The sequence below is a fragment of the Polistes fuscatus genome, unplaced genomic scaffold (genome assembly GCF_010416935.1).
Source record: "Polistes fuscatus isolate 324 unplaced genomic scaffold, CU_Pfus_HIC Scaffold2, whole genome shotgun sequence".
Taxonomy (NCBI): Eukaryota; Metazoa; Arthropoda; class Insecta; order Hymenoptera; family Vespidae; genus Polistes; species Polistes fuscatus.
The window spans coordinates 12,213,595-12,230,872 of NW_025113096.1; the positions used below are offsets into that span (position 1 = coordinate 12,213,595).

Consider the following 17,278-nt stretch of genomic DNA (forward strand, 5'->3'; position numbering starts at 1 on the left):
CGGACACTATCAAAAATAACATCTTTGACACAAAATTTAACATTAACCACCCCACTTTAATATTTTGTTGCATAACCATTTTGTTTTATGACGTGTCTTAATCGACTCGGCATATTAGAAATTATTTTTTTTACGTATTCTATGGATATGGATGACCATTCGTCTTGAATCCTTATTTTTAACTCTTCTTTTGAGCGAATGGGCGTCCTGCGAATCCGTCGGTTCAATTCATCCCATAAGTTTTCTATGGGATTAAGGTCCGGCGACTGTGGAGGAGGATGAAGAACTTTGAGGCAATTGTATAATAAAAATTCCTGTACAATACGTGCTTTATGCTTAGGATCATTATCCTGGTAAAATTTAAAGTCTTCTGAAATCCCCATTTTTTCCGCACTTTGTTTTAAATTGTTCTTCAAGAGGCTCAAGTAAGCATTCTTATCCATGATGCCATCGATAAAAACTAAATTTCCAGCGCCGGAAGTCGAAAAAGTCGCAAAAGTACTGTGTCGGACATTGTGAGAAGATACAATACTGAGGATCGTATTAAATCTATCCCCCAAATCGGCCGACCACCTGTTTTAAACGCGAGAGATAGAAGAAGAATCGTAAGAAAAGTTAAGTGCAATCCATGTTTAAGTGCACCAACACTAGCCAGTGAGGTTTTCGTAGAGACGAAAAAGAAGGTTTCGGCAGAAACAATTCGACGAACTTTAAGAGAACATGGCTATAATGGTAGGGTTGCTAGGAAGAAACCCTTTATTAATGAAGCAAATAGGAGAAAACGAATAAACTACGCAAAGGAGTATATTTCTAAAGAAAATTCATGGTGAAGTAATGTTATATTTGCCGATGAGAGTAAATTTAACATCTACGATTCCGACGGAAGACGTATGGTGTGGCGTAAGCAGAATACAGAGTTTCGGTCTGCCAATATGAGAGGTACGGTGAAACACGGAGGTGGCAGCGTAATGGTTTGGGGCTGCATGTCGACTTCCGGCGCTGGAAATTTAGTTTTTATCGATGGCATCATGGATAAGAATGCTTACTTGAGCCTCTTGAAGAACAATTTAAAACAAAGTGCGGAAAAAATGGGGATTTCAGAAGACTTTAAATTTTACCAGGATAATGATCCTAAGCATAAAGCACGTATTGTACAGGAATTTTTATTATACAATTGCCTCAAAGTTCTTCATCCTCCTCCACAGTCGCCGGACCTTAATCCCATAGAAAACTTATGGGATGAATTGAACCGACGGATTCGCAGGACGCCCATTCGCTCAAAAGAAGAGTTAAAAATAAGGATTCAAGACGAATGGTCATCCATATCCATAGAATACGTAAAAAAAATAATTTCTAATATGCCGAGTCGATTAAGACACGTCATAAAACAAAATGGTTATGCAACAAAATATTAAAGTGGGGTGGTTAATGTTAAATTTTGTGTCAAAGATGTTATTTTTGATAGTGTCCGAATATTTTTGTGACCCGAAAATGTGGCATTATTTCCTTTATTCATGTCTATTATATAAAGTATGTACATTTTATAAACTAATCATATGTTTTTAGTAACATGAATAGAACGCTCATGATTAGAAAAAGGAACGGAGACGATTCCTTTTTAAATAACTGAGATATTAAGTCGTAAAGCTTGCCATACACTGGTGTCCGAATATTTCTGAGAGTCACTGTATGAAAGAAGTGAAAATACGAAATTCAATACTCATACATTTTTTTATTTGAAGAGACTCTTTCCATTCTAAAAAATTAGGTAATTTAGATTTAAAATTTATCGACGAGTCGAATATATATAACATATATATATATATATATAAAAAAAAAAAAGAGAAAGAGAGAGAAGCAAAAATCGTTATTTCGATTATACTTGTAAGCGTTGGCAAAATTTCTGTTGAAAAATTTTCCGTGCAACGATACATATTTCAATAAAGTTTAATATCGATGATTCCAACAACAACAGCAAGTCTACCGATTTGCACGATTGCAAAACATGTCGTTGATACTGAGAGAGCCGAGGTAGAAAGTTAGTTACCGTGGAAAATACATGAAAATTGTTATTCCTATCTATAACGGCAATCGTCGAGCTTACGTATTCACAAAATAACATTGATAAAATCTAATAATTAAAATTAAACAATATATATATACACTTACTTCCCCGCTAAATTGTGCAAGTATTGGTACTCTGATTGGAAATGCATAATTAGCGAATAAATACTTATCGTTTATTTCACATTCGATCAAAATTAATATTGTAAATGGTGATCTCTTTTCCATGATTTAGCAACAATCAAATCAGTTTAATATACGCACGCGCGGAATATTTTGCTAAATGGAAATACGAATAATATTTCCACTCGATAAATATTCCAGAGATGAGAGATTATCTTGTTAATGAACAAAAAAAAAAAGGACGATATAATGTCACCGCTAAGTAAGAATGATTTACATCGTTTATTGAGATATTATTCGAAGATAAAATAAACAACGTCTATTCATTCATATTAATTCATTTTAAAACACTATCAAAATGAAGTATTTTAAACCACATAAAGCTAAAGTAGATGATATTCGATAAAACATCGAAACGCGTACTCAACACTTTTCTTCTCGTCGGATCTAAAGGAAAATTCAGAAGGTTTCACTCAATTCCTTCTATAAGGGGACTTAGGAAAATGAAGCTATGAGAAGGTTCCTAGTATCGAAAATTTCCTAGCAAATAACACTTAGGTACTTAACACTTAGGCTTGGCAGAAAAATTGCTCAATTAAATTCGCGAGTGGCTAGGCAGCAAGTAGAAGAAATAAGAGCAATAGTAGTAGTAGTAATAGTAATAGAAGTAGTAGTAATAGTAGTAGTAGTAGTAGTAGTAGTAGTAGTAGTAGTAGTTACCTTTCAGTTTGGAGCCTATGGAATGGTTGATAATAGTCTTGTCTTAGTAGAAGTGTCAAGAACTTTCAAACAAAGAGAAAGAAAGCTGAATGAAAAAAGACCCTGGAACGGTATAAAGCGGAAAGAAAGCAGCTTGCGCAAGAGGGTAAACCACTAGGGAGGTTTCAACTGAAATCTACTTATCACATTTGAAATAACTCGAACAGTTGCTCGATTTGGAAAAAAGAAATGAAAACTTAAGCCTAAAAATGTGTGGGAAAAAACCTGTAAGAAAATTTTTTTTAATGCTGGACATCGACTTAAGACAATCTTGTTTTAATTGAAAAAAATTGAAAAAAATTGACTCGTAAAAAATGTCAAGTATCAAATCAAAAGGCGGTATTCTACTGTAAAGTGCAAGGAAGAATTAATTTTAGAAGAAACGTGCGAAATTCGATTTCCCCCATCGATCGATCATGAACCTCGTAAAACTTATTGGATGGAAACGTTCGCAAGTGCAGTTAATTGATTAATCGTGCATTTATGCGTGCGCAATGATAAGAAAAGAAAAAGTGTTTAGAAAAACTTTGAAGTAAAAATAAAAGAGTAAAATAGTTCCTAACAGACGTACTTCTTGCGTATTAGTTAAAGTGTAAAATAAAATTCTTTTTGTATCCTTTTCCTAAAATGTCAAAATATTCCATAATATTTAGCTATTTTATAGAATAACAGGATAAAACATTTTTAAAATAACATATACATAATTCCTTAATGCAATCCTTAATGCAATCTGGCCCAACATTATACAACGTAATGTTTTACATTAAGATCGTCCAAAATACATATACAAGTACCTCATCTCCCTTTTTTTTCTCTTTTACTTTCCCGCTAGAGTACAATAGAGTATTAGTTTTATCTCGCGGATACGTATTATACTCGCTACAAAAAAATCACATGGGAATGAAGAAGTTTAGGATCGTAAAAAAAATAGGAGCAAGAATATGTCCACGTTTAATCGTATCGCATAAAAGGCAAATATTATATATTATTTATACCTATCTAAAAAGTAGTTAAAAAGAACAATTACAAATAATCGTTCACGGTGGAAAAATAATTTGCTCGTCTATTTCTCTCGTGAATATATGGGGAAAAAAGAAACAAAAAAAATATGAAAAAATAAACAAAGTGCAAAATGTAAAGTGTGCGGAGCCCGGAATTTTAGGGTTCTTTTTTTTGTTATTTTGTTTTCCATCCGACACCTGCGCGAGTAAACATGAAAAAAATTTCATTAAATTTTTATCCGCAACACGTGAAAATTTTCATCGACGTCGATGAGAGAACGATCCTCGAGTACGTCGGCAAAAACAAAGTATTTTAAAATATCCGCAAAATATGAATATGTTTTATTACATTTTTATCATCCTTTCGACACATGCGTGGCAAAACGTTTAAAATTGTCGATACGGCGGATTTTACGATCCGCAGATTTTTTTGAACGAAAAAGATTCGACGTGAGCAGAAAAAAAAAAAGATTAATTATACTTCAACGATTATCAATTAATTTCTATTTTTGTCTCAGCGAATACAAAATATCGCAATTAAAAGTATGTATGTTATTGTCATTAACTCGATGATACTTTCTATGAGTTTCTCAAAGTTGCTTCGACTAAATGGGATAAGTTAGTTTGCCTTATCAGAACAAATTCAAATTCACAGAAGCATGCGTTACGTTTTTGCTTCAAATTTGTTCACTTCCCAAAATTCCTTCTATCGTCCTCTTTTATTAATATACCAAATATAACTGTAATAAACAAATGCTGTTTTTCGGTTCTCTTTCTTCTCTACTATTCATTTTATATATTTAACTTTATCAAAAAGAGCAAATACAAATCTTTTTTGTTTCGAACACAAAAGAGATCGCTACTTTCGCATTAATCCATGAAAAATCAAAAGAGAAAATTGAATAAAATATCAAACGAGAAAAACAAGAAAGATTTGAATAAAATATATGAAACATTCGCGAATACGCATTTAGATAAATTTCTTGCTGTTCTTTTGACCGTCTCCGCGATATTTAATTTCGAATAATAAGAGAGGGGAAGCGTTTGTAAATTAACGAAAGTTAGACATGACGGTAGAACCGCGTGGAAAGAAAATAATTTCGTTAAAAACTTACTCGCACAGACGCCCTCGTCCACTTCCCGCGTGTGAGGTAGTAGATTTTTGATTATACACTGCAGTCCGACCGCGCAGCTCCCGGAAAAGCCGAAAAGACCCCCGCATGGTTCACCTTCAACGCGCGCACATACTTTGCAACATCTGGAAAATACATTGAGAGAGAGAAAAAGAAAGGAACACATAAAATGTATAATTTTATTTTGACCGTGCGTATACACAGTGGGGAAGAACAAAAGTATTCGTACGGTACGTATGTGAAAAGAAAAAGATCTGTATTTTCTACATTATTAATTGTAATACGATACATATGTTTGCATATTATGCACTAACATTGGTAGTAAGTATTTATAAATAAACAAAAATTAATTATAATATTTTGTAACTTACAAGACTTGAGTATCTGTCGAATAGTGAAATTTCACCGGCACATTAGTATTCGTATATCACTAGTAATTAATATAAATGTAATTGTTAGTATTTCATAGGATTCCTCTTTTGCACCTAATCTAAGAAACAATATAATCAAACAATGAACAAGTATATTCAAAGTTATAATATTCCTAAGAAATTATCTGTGGTGACTGGTTTATTTTTGTATAAATATTTTTTCTATTTCTTTAAATTAAACATGTAGTTTGCATGTTAAAGTAGAAAAGATAAAAATTCCATTTCAATTACTTAGAAAACTGGCCAGAGAATAAAAAAAAAAAAGAAAATGCTCACGCGAATAAAAAGCATTAACGCATTACGGGCTAACTTTCAAATGAACGTAAGAAGTTTGAATTTTCCGCCCTTTTGAACAGACTCGTTGGAAACTCTAAAGTATAAATATTTCGTAAGAAAAAACGTTCGATTCGAGTTAGATAAAAACGTTGGCAAAAATAATATTATTTTTAATCATGTTTCGTAATTAGAATACTATGTTAACAGAACAACTGTTATAAATTGAACATTTTTCAATAAATTCCTACAAAGAGTAAACGATCTCATTTAACGCAGCGTGACAATTTATTCTCTCTCTCTCTCTCTCTCTCTCTAATTCTCTCTTCTTTTCATTTCTCACCCCAACAATTTCCTCCCGTTTTCTATACGTAACATCATTATTACACAAAACGGTAAATATGCACGAAATTGAACGAAACGAGATGAAAATTCGATGGTAGTTTCGTGTGAAAATAATGAAACATAAACGCGTATGAGTCAGAGAGAGAAAAAGAGAGAGAGAGAGAAAAAACTAAATAGTTTTTTAAGCAATTTAAAATTTTCCATTTTCATTACAGAGAAAATGAACAAAGTACGATGCGGTGCGCATTAACAACGGATCGTTATTCAAATAATAGATAAATTAGAATGTCATTACAGTTACGATTACGCAAGTTCTCCGACCGCGTTCCGATTTCGTCACATAAACAGCATCCAATATTATGTGTTGTCAGCTGGATGTGCCTCAGCTACAGATAACCATACCTTCACCTGCAGGCTACATAATTCCTTTTCTTCTCTAGCCTACGAAGTATATGCATTAAATAAAGCTTCATTATTTGATAAAAACCACGACGCCAGTAATTTGACTATTTTTACAGTTTTTTACAGTGCGGTGGTACAAAGAATTTCTAAAAGATCGAATCACGAATCCATACATGGTGTTCAAGACAATATTATGAACTTTAATAACAAAGAATTAAATTAGTATGGTAGTAGATCCCTAGCTAGTAATTTTACTATTTTTACGGTTTTTTACAGTGCGGCGGTACAAAGAATTTCTAAAAGATCGAATCATGAATCCATACATGGTGTTCAAGACAATATTATGAACTTTAATAACTAAATAATGAAAGTTAACAATAGAAACTTGTTTTCCATAAGAAACAAATGAAAAACGAACAATACTGTAGTAAGAATACCGTTCGCCTAATATAACGTTCGAATTGTAGAGATCGTGCATATGGTAGAATATTCACATAAAGGAAGCTCATATGATAGAAATTTGATCGTATTCAAATGTAATCTATTTTTTTCTACAATTGATTAAATTTTTTTCTATAAATAAAATAAGAAAAACAATAGTGTTTTGTATTATTAGATTAAAAATAAAAAATTTAGATTTTTCTACATAAAATCTAAACAAAACAAATAATATTTTGTATAAATTAACTAACTCAAAATATATATGGATAAAGTATAATCATACGTTAACATTTGTTTTGGTTACATTAATCTTTATATTCAACACAATAAACGGGAAGAAACGAATCTGTTTTTTCTCAAGCTGTTATTGAGATACGATCAAAAAGGAGAAAATTTATAGAAAACAGAATATGGAAGATATCGAATGAAATTTATCTACGGAGGGAGAGGAAGTGGGTGAAGCAAAAAGGGAGAGGGAGTGGCAGAGAGGGTGAGTGTTAAAAAAAATGAACGTTCTCGTAGGGTAGGTCGGCGAAAAGAAATGATAAGAAATAAGCTTGCCTGGATACAAAACTTCTCACGATATTCTGTTGTTCCTTTTGAAATTCAATTCGAGCAATTCGTTTTCATATAAAATGTCGATTGCAAGTATACCCACGTATAAATATATCTACACAGATAACATACAAGTTGAATTTTATAAAGATTACTCTCTTTCGAAAGAGAAGTAGCTTCGTGTAAATACGTATTACATACACATACACATACATATATAAGTACATAGATACGTGATGAAATTACTATGGCTAAAATATTGTATTACGTTAGCTTCGTTCGACACTCTCGTATTTTGTATGATCGTTACAATCCTCCTCGTTCCTCTTCTTCTCAAACGAGGATGAACACACGAAAGCCATCGGAATTAACATTTCAAGCTCAAGATTTGACCAACGAACACAACCTTTTTTTCCCTCGTGACGAGATTTCATTTTATCCGTAATCGATGCATTTCAAACCTTTCAATCAATCATTTCAGGCGCAAGTTTATAATTTATAATAATATTATTTTCGTGAACTAGTTTTGAATAAAACAATCCTGCAACAATTTTATTCAAAAATGCCGACAATATTTGACGAAAAAATGCATTATGGTGAGCAATATGAAAAGTGTTCTCCTTTTACTTTTAATTCTGTCAGATATATTAATTTTAATTTTTTGATAAATACCTACTAAAAAATTGCGATCATCATTGCAAGCGACTGGATTGTTAAATTTGCCAAATGTTTCATTGTTAAATATATGTAACGAAATAATGCATAATAATGATATTAATTTTTCACCGGACAGCGAAAATAATTATTGTATAATTTCCTCCAGGACGATTAAAATAAATTATTGTTATTTTACCTGTCATAATATTTATTAATAAACATACAATATGACTTACAGCGATAATGACATCCAAATTATTCTCGATTCGCCATTTTCTTCAAAAAATCTTATTACATGGGTTAGTAAAAATAAATTAAAATCGATTATATATGATTTCCCGTTCTAAGCATAAATTTATTAAATACCTTTTGAATTTGCATACACGAAAATTAAAAAAAAAAAAAAAAAAAAAAAGAATGAACGAGAGACGAGTGACAAGCTATTAAGAAAGTTTTCGGATGGAAATGCGATTTTTGATAAATTAAGCGAAATTAAAAGTTTAAATGGATATCGGGCATGGTTAGGGAGAAAGGATGTAGAGGAAGCAGAAGAGGAAAATGTAGAGTTAGGAATGGGAACAATGGTGAACAGGATTCTATATTGTGGAGTCAGCAGATCGACGGTTTTCGTTCCTCGCTCGACGGAAGCTGGCAATAACGAGTCACGTCATGATTCACGAATCAATCCGAAATCCCAATCTCCTGCAATTTTTATTCGATTCTGTCTCCTTCTCGCCCTTCCCTGCCCCCCCCACAACTCCGCTTCTCCTATCATCCCTCACTCCTCCTCGCGAGATCGATCAGATCTATCGAACCTACGGCTCTCGCCACTCGAAAAGCAATTACGTTCAAATTGTTCACCTTACAAGTAACTTCCTCCCGTTTCAAGTGGACCGCTCCTCTCTCGTTCTCGCGTGCAATTTCAAAGAGCGTCAAGAAAAAGGGTCGCTTCAAATGAGTGAAGAGGGAACAGGAGGGAGGGGTGAGAAAAGAAGGGGAAGAAATCTCGTTCGTCACACCGAACAAGTTCGCAAAGGTATTTCGTAATTGCTCATCGCTTAACTTCTATCGAAATCTCGTCAATTTCATCTGGAATACTTAAGAGAGAAACATATCGATACGTTTTCAATTCGACGAAACAATTACGAAAGTCTTCTATAAATTCCTCGAGAGAGTTTTCTCATTTATCTTTATAAGTACAAGAAATGAAAGAATTCGATAATTTACTTACGTATATATGCAATGTATATATTAGGTGTACTCGAAAATAATTCATTACTTTACATTGTTTGAATTTCGGGTTTATATGCAGTGCAGTTGAATATTTTTTTTCTTTTTTTAAACCTATTGTTCCAACTTACTTTTTTGTGCAAAAAATTTCCTTTTCTTTTTTTTCCAAGGATAAATTGTTCTTTTCGTGAAAAAGTTGTACTGTAACAACAAAAGATTGGAAATAGTAAAAATGATTCGTAAAACAATATAGAAATTAAATCGGAAGGTTCTATCGCATCTTCTATATTGGCTCTTTTACATTAAAATTTTTACATTAAAATTATACAAGGATCAATTTTCTAATCGTAATTGTCCATCTGTTTTTGCTTATTCTGATATGATAAATATATTCCGTACAACTAGTAGCGTTGAAATTAAAAAATATAAAATGGCGAAGACAGTAAAAAATAAAACAAATGTATTTAACGTTCTGGCAACAGTGAATACAAACTTTTATGCTAGTACTTAACAAATCGCAAGAGAAAGTGAAATTAACCAAACAAGTGTAGCGTGATTACTTCATGAACACAAATTTCATCTTATTGCCCTTTCATTTCACCAAGAACTTTATGGTAGAGATGTTAAAAATCATATAAACTTTTGCCAGTAGGCATTAAAAAAATTAAGAAATAAACTTAATAAAGTATTATTTATTAATGCAGCTACGTTTAGGAATTACAGAAACATAAATCTAAGAAATATGCATTTTTGGTCTTCTGAAAATCCGAAATAGTTACGATTAGTCAACAAATAAAAACTGTGGTTCATTAATGTTTGATGCAGAATTTGAAACAATCAAATAAATGGATTTCACTTTATCACCAGTTCATTAAATGCAATAAAATACATTGCAATTTTACGAGAATCATTGCCAATTCTTTCAGAAAGTATACCCTAATAAGTTAAATAAGTTAAATAAGTTAATAAGTAAAAGGTAAAAGGTAAATAAGTTTTGAGTATTGTTGATTTTAAAGTAATTTAACTTGATTCCTAAGTTATCTCTCTCAAAAAATATATTTACAACCTTTAAAGTCTACATTTTTTCTAATTGAATAGAATTTCTCTTCATTCCCTACGATTGTCAATAAATCTTCTTCCAAATCGACATATGATGCAAGTCAAAAAGTAAAAAGAGAGAAATATATAACTGAATAAGTTAAAGAAAGATATTCAACTGGACACCGGGATTGTAGAAGTAACCAAAAACGATAAATGGATACAGATTGTGAACAGTAATTCAAGATGTCCGTAAACGACTCTGACCTCCTTTTCCCTCGAGTCTTTTACAAATGCGAGTTGAATGTTATTTTAAAATAGTCACAATACATTATCCTGTACTCAAATGTCTACGCGTATACGTTACAACGGTAGTTGAAATAAAAATCACCCCTAGAATACTTTGTTTTTTCATACAATAAACGAATGACTCATAGTAGTAAAAACAAATGTTTCAAAGTTTGTATAGAAAATGAAATTTTTTGATCTTTCAAGAATTTCAATATCAATCGACAACGCAAATGAAAACAAACTTGACCAATTTTGATCTCAACGTGACTATGATAATGAGAATTTTTGTTATTTCGAGCAAACAAATTTTATATCATTTTTTTGTAGATATTACAGTTCTTACATTGATATATTTCTCGAGATTGGTTGGTATCTTTTTAAAAATACGAAAGATATTTAAAATACAAGCATTAAACGACTCATCATATAGAGCTTTCTGATATAAAAGGGTAACACGGTTATCTAATGCAAGGAAGAGTAACTTTGTTGAATAGAGCATGCCACGACAAAAGGAACCTTCGTGGAGCGTCAAGTTTCGTTCTTCGAGATTTCGATAATCTCGAGTTTCAAGTATATTTCTAATATATTTTATACATCAAAATATAAATATATGTATGCAAGCTTAACTCTATTTTTTTGCATGATACGTATGTTTCTAAGGAAGAACCGTGTAAAAACGAACGTGGAAAAAGAGATACGTTACCTATAATCAAATGCTGGATACGTTTTATATAATACAAAAATTGTATGATACGAACAAATTATTTTTAATTCGTAATTCATTAAAAAAAATAACGAGGACTATAAATTTCATAAATTTTAAGATATTTTGAGTCATACGTATCTAAGTATATAAACAACAAAAATTTTACAATGAAATCAAATTCATACATACTTTAATTATTACAGTAAGTAAAATTAATAAAAAAGAAAAAAAAAACAAGAAAAATAAAAAACTTCCAAAATTAAAAATATTAGAAATAACAATTAGTAAATAATTTCTCGCTACTTGATAATAATTTTAATAACATTATCGTAAATTTGTAAAGAATAACATACATAAGATTTTTTTAAATATCTAAATACACCTGAGGACAATAACACGACCTATGCATTATTTCTCTCTAAAAAAAAAAAAGAAATAAGAGATGATATTTTTTCTTTGACTGTATTATTTCAAAATTGTGTAAAAAAAAAAAAAATAATTAAATGTATATATATATGCCATGAACGTTTTTTTCTTAATTTAGTGTACTGAAACCAACCATTAATATGGTTGGTCATTAACTCAATTTCAAAATAGAATATTTCGACGTTAACACGCTTATCTACATTTATGCTGACGTAAAAATAGAAAGAACGTAAGAATCCATTACGAATTGTTTCACGTTAAGTACGCATTCAACTGAGCTAATGCCCTTCCTCCTCCCTTCTCCACCCTGTTTTCTTTCTTTTTTCTTCCGCTCGTTTAATTAAGTACACAAAAGCTTGGATATTGCGTTTTCTCCAAGGACCACTTACCTGAGCTCAAAGAATAAAAATAATTATTATCCGTTCGTCGTTTACTGCGGTTTTACTTTTTAATTTTGTTTTGTTTTTCTCTTTTTTTTTTTTTTTTTTTTTACTAATCTCAAACAAGATGTCATTTGTAACAATTTAAAAACTATTCGTTCGTGCTCGGTTAAACGATCCATCTTTTCCTTTCTCTTTATTTCTGTTCTTTTTTTGTATTTAATCGTTAAAAAGATGAAAATTAATTTGACTTCGTAAGTTAAATGGTCAACGTGTGCGATTAAAAACATCTTGTCTAGTAAACTCTCGACAAGTTTTCTTATGAAATTATTTTCAACATGTCAGCTTTCTTAATGAGAACCTAAAAGCTTCTACCCCTATCGTGAAAATTTCCTAGATGTTTAATTAACGTGTATATTGCTATCTACCATATTTATTTCATAGTATCTTATTAAAGAAATATACGATCAGGGATTAACATTTTTTATGTCAAACAAAATGTGATCGTACCTAAATTGTATAATGTTTTAACTTTATTAATAACCATTTCAAATTAATAAATCGTAACAATTAAAAATTATATTGGAAAAAAGAAGAAAAATTATTCCAGGATCATTCAATTTCGTTCTATAATTTCACAAATAATTCAATATCGATATCAAGAAAATAAAAGTAAGAAAAGTATGAGAAAACTTTCCAAGTGTACAATAATATTCAATAAACAATATTTCTTTAACAAAAAAAAAAAAAAAAAAAACAAAATAAAACCTACCCTCTAAAACTAAAACCTAACCTCTAAAACTACATATTAAACACGAAAAAGAGAAAGTATAAATGAAGAAAAAATAAAACTAAACTAAACCGGTCAGTTATAACACATCGAATAAGTTTTATTCTGATATCCCGTCGGGATAATATAAAAACATGCTATTCAAACAGTTATATAGAAACTTGTAGATAAAGGAAATGAGACTAGTTACCTGCAGGGATCCCAGGTGAGGCCTCCAGGACAATCCTCGTCGGTGAGTATGTCACACTCGAGGGGCGAACACACACAGGACAGTGCCCTTGCAACCGCGATCGAGAGAACAACGATGATGCCCCCCAGGAGTAACAACGAGGCCCTCATTTTTTCCCCTTCTTTCTTCTCCTCTTCTCGTTTGTTCCGCTTAACTATCTATTTCTTTGATCTTTTCCTATTTTCTTTTTTACTCTTTTATCTCCTCCCTTTCCCCCTCCTCTAACCTCTACCACTATTTCCTGTTCCTCTTCGCAGAAGAAAAATCAGTCCGATTAACGTTCTCCCACGAGAAAATCCAACACTCACGATTGTTCGATCACGAGTAGTAGTAGTAGTAGCAGCACAGAGGATTATTGTAGAGCAATAGCATCACGTCGAGAAAAGAGCAAACACGGAGACGCGACGGCGCCTTTGCGCCCCGATTTATCACCCCCGATGCACTGGCTCGCATCTAAAACTCACCCGATTTCTTCTTTCTTTTATTTGACGCACAACTACCTTGCCATTTTTCTTTCTATTTTCTCTCACGAACTACTACTGGCTGACCGTGCTAAAATCATTTTCTATGCGTGTCACGTTTATGTATATAGGTATATCGTTTACTTGTTCGTATCTAATTTGTGTGTGTGTGTGTGTGTGTATGTTAAAAAAAAAAAATACTATCAAAAAGAGAGAATTCTTTCTCGACTTTCACGCTAAAAGGACACGTTCGTGAATTACGATAGCTGGAGGTACATTGCATCTATAGGTATATATATACACATACATATATACATGTATATATATATAAGAGTCGAATCGAAGAGGACGAATACGATGAGAGTGATAAATGGAATACACCGATGCGCGTACACACTTCGTTTCGACTCACCATCTAAGAATAACCGTCCCATCCCGTCCCGTCCCTTTCCCTTCGCGTAAAACACTATGATCGAAGGGTGCAGAGAGAGCTACTGGTACAAGCAGTATAAGGAAAGAAAGAGAGAATGAGAGAGAATCAGAGAAAAAGGAAGAAAATGAAAGAAGCAACGAGAATCCGATAGCGAAAAGTCGACTTTTGATTTATACGAGAAACGGGAATATCTCCTCCGAAGAAATTTTATGATTCGTACTTGTAAGAAATAGTCACCCTACCGAGAATTTAATTATGCGATCGATTTACAAATTGTTAACTAAATATAAAAATAAAGTAATTATTTTAGAAATATGATGGAATATATAGAGGTAATTACCCATTCTAATAGAATGTTAAGAATAAATTTTACATTAGTATACAATCCTAGTTTAAATTAATCGAACGTTTTTCGTTCATCAAAATTGCAAATTTTCACCATTTGTAGGAATATCAATTTATTTTAGACATAAGTAAGGTCAAATAAATCTCGTCACGAGAATTTTCTAATTTTATTATCTAAATTATTAATAAATAGAAGAAAAAAAAATTAAAACTATAAAGTGAAAACTATAGTACAAAAAGTTGTGAAAACATAATAATAATGTATACCATCGTAAACATATGAGATATGAAATATAAATTAATATTTTAAATTATTCGATTAATTTTTACTTCAATATTTGAACTTGAAAACCCATACTATTAAGAAAATCTCAGATGATATATCAAATGGAAACAATTCTGAAATCTTCAAGAATCACGATTTATCCTCAAACCAAAATAAATTAGAACAAATCTGCCCATTTTCCTTTTCTTTATACGTCAACCCTGTAATTATACCATCCAGCGTGATGGCTGATGGTACGGATTGAGAGGGAATCCCTCGAGGTAATCAAGCTTCCAAGCAAATGTTCTCTGTGAATGAATGTATGAATGTGTATGTGAAAGAAATAAAGAGATAAAGAAAAAGAAAAGAGAAAGAAAAGAAAGAAAGAAAGGAGGAGGGGACAGAAAGGGAAAGAGAGAGAGAAAGAGAACAAAGAAAGAAAAGAATTTGTAGGAAAGCGTCTTCCAAAATCGATCGATCATATTCGAGAAACCTAGAAAGAACATCAGGATCTATCGATGAAACTACATTCACTACTATCATTCCAACTTGAAAAGTTGCTCCTAAGATGAGATTCGCCCTCGTATTCGATCTACGTTCAACGTTTACCCGCAATGCCGTATTAGACCGCAACGTGCACACGAAGAAGAGACACGCACGCACATCCACACATAAATTTATATATTTGTACATGTATATATGTGCATATATGTATATTTGTTTGAGAGAACTCAAAATAAGCGATGAAAATTACTTGAGTTGTGTGTGAAACGAGTGTGCTGCGTAAGAAACATGGAGAAACTATCTCTGTTACATGCAAGTATTTCCCGATGGACATAAACTATAATGCAATATATGATGGTAAATATGAATATTTGTATATATGTATGCAACGAAAATCGCGAGAGAACACACGTATGTATTCTATGTAGTTAGCTACATACATCGTGGCAACACGTGTGCACCAACAACGAAATGAAATATATATATATAGATTATACTGCTTGGTATATTCTCATTGACTATTCTGTGAGATGGCAGATATTGCAAGTTTCCTTCGAAACTCGATATGCTAAAGGATCAACTTCGATGAACGATCTCGGTGGTGTGTCCTTATCGTTTCAAAATGATGACAAAAGATGATAGAAGAGAGAAAATGCGAATCTTTTATCGTAAAATCTTTGAAATACCTTGTAAAAATGGTGCCAAAAAATAAAGTAGGAAAAGTACCGAATGGAAAGAGAGAGATTATTGTTTTACCGTTTAAACATAAAATGCATTTCAAGCGTAATCGAAAGGGAATCGAGAGTACATTCGAACCGAAGAAGAATACTCCTTTGAGGTTAAAAAGGAGGGGGGAACGAATTCCCGAGATATTATACCGAATTATTACATTATTCATTGGTGAATACATTAAAGTGTAAAAGGAAGAACAAAAAATAAGAAGAAAAGGAATATTTCAAGAGATGAAATACTGTTCGAAATGATTTTCTTCTACAAAGCTTTTGAAAAATCAAAGGTGAAACGTTGAAAAGAACATCTAATAGAAAATAATGCGAAAAGAAATGAGTAAAGATAAGAGATAATAATGTCAATCCAAACTCGATTTAAAATAAAAGAAAAAGGATAGTAAAAACAAATAGAAATAAAAAAATAGAAGGAGGAGTGTGTCCCCTTGTATGTTATTTCGTTATTTTATCTGACAAAAGGAGAAGAAGACAGATACAAGGAAGAAGAATGAAAAAAATGAAGATTAATAATTTACGAGATTATTATTCGCTGTTTGGTCTCATGATAAATATAAACAAAAACTTGATCTCTATGTATTGTTCTTCTCCTCTGCTCGACACGCACATCATCATCGTACTTTTTACATTGTGCACACGATTATATTTCCCGGTTAAAACGCGCGACGGATATCGTGCGAGAGAAGGAGAGAAACAGACAGAGAGACAAAGATATATACATAGGCAGACAGAAAGAAAGAGAGAGAGAAAAAGAGAGACAGAAAGACAAAGAGAGTGAGAGAACGACAATTCGCGAGCACGCGAGGCGCTCGACGTTCGAGACGAACGTGCACTGGCCACCACCGTACAGGTTACAAACGACGAGAAACTCCGAACAACCCCGAACAACCCCGAACCTCACCGACCACCCCACGGCTTGACGCGTCTGCGCCCCAATGACTGTTTTCTCTCTCTCTCTCCCTCTCTCTTTCTATCTCTATTTCTTTCTCTCTCTCACACACGCACATGCATACCTTTTTCCACCCCTTTACTTTAGCCTTTTCCTCGTCCTCCTCCTCCTCCCTCTTCTTCCTTCTTCTTCCTACTTCTTATTTTTCTTTTCCTTTTTTCGTCTTTTTTTTACTTTACCACTTTTCCTTTTGATTATCAGCTTTACTTTTTTTTTTCTTTTTTCTTTCTTACGTTCGTTCAAAGTTTTTATCAACGTCTACTACGGAACGGCTCTTGATGAACGTTGGCTTTTTCTGAAATTT

The 17,278-nt window shown here is 32.3% G+C and overlaps 1 protein-coding gene across 11 annotated transcripts in view; it reads right to left on the bottom strand.

Moving 5' to 3' along the window:
- The window catches only part of LOC122516394 (cysteine-rich motor neuron 1 protein-like), a gene marked incomplete at its 3' end in the record, with an annotated part of 339,788 nt that extends 322,871 nt beyond the window's left edge, over positions 1-16,917 (bottom strand). The window contains 4 exon segments of one of the 11 annotated variants that reach the window (XM_043634157.1): positions 5,063-5,205; positions 13,236-13,727; positions 14,148-14,226; positions 14,509-14,669. In XM_043634157.1, coding sequence (XP_043490092.1) covers positions 5,063-5,205; positions 13,236-13,384 — 292 coding nt within the window. 11 annotated transcript variants of the gene reach the window in all.
- Between the last annotated feature and the right edge of the window lie 361 nt (positions 16,918-17,278).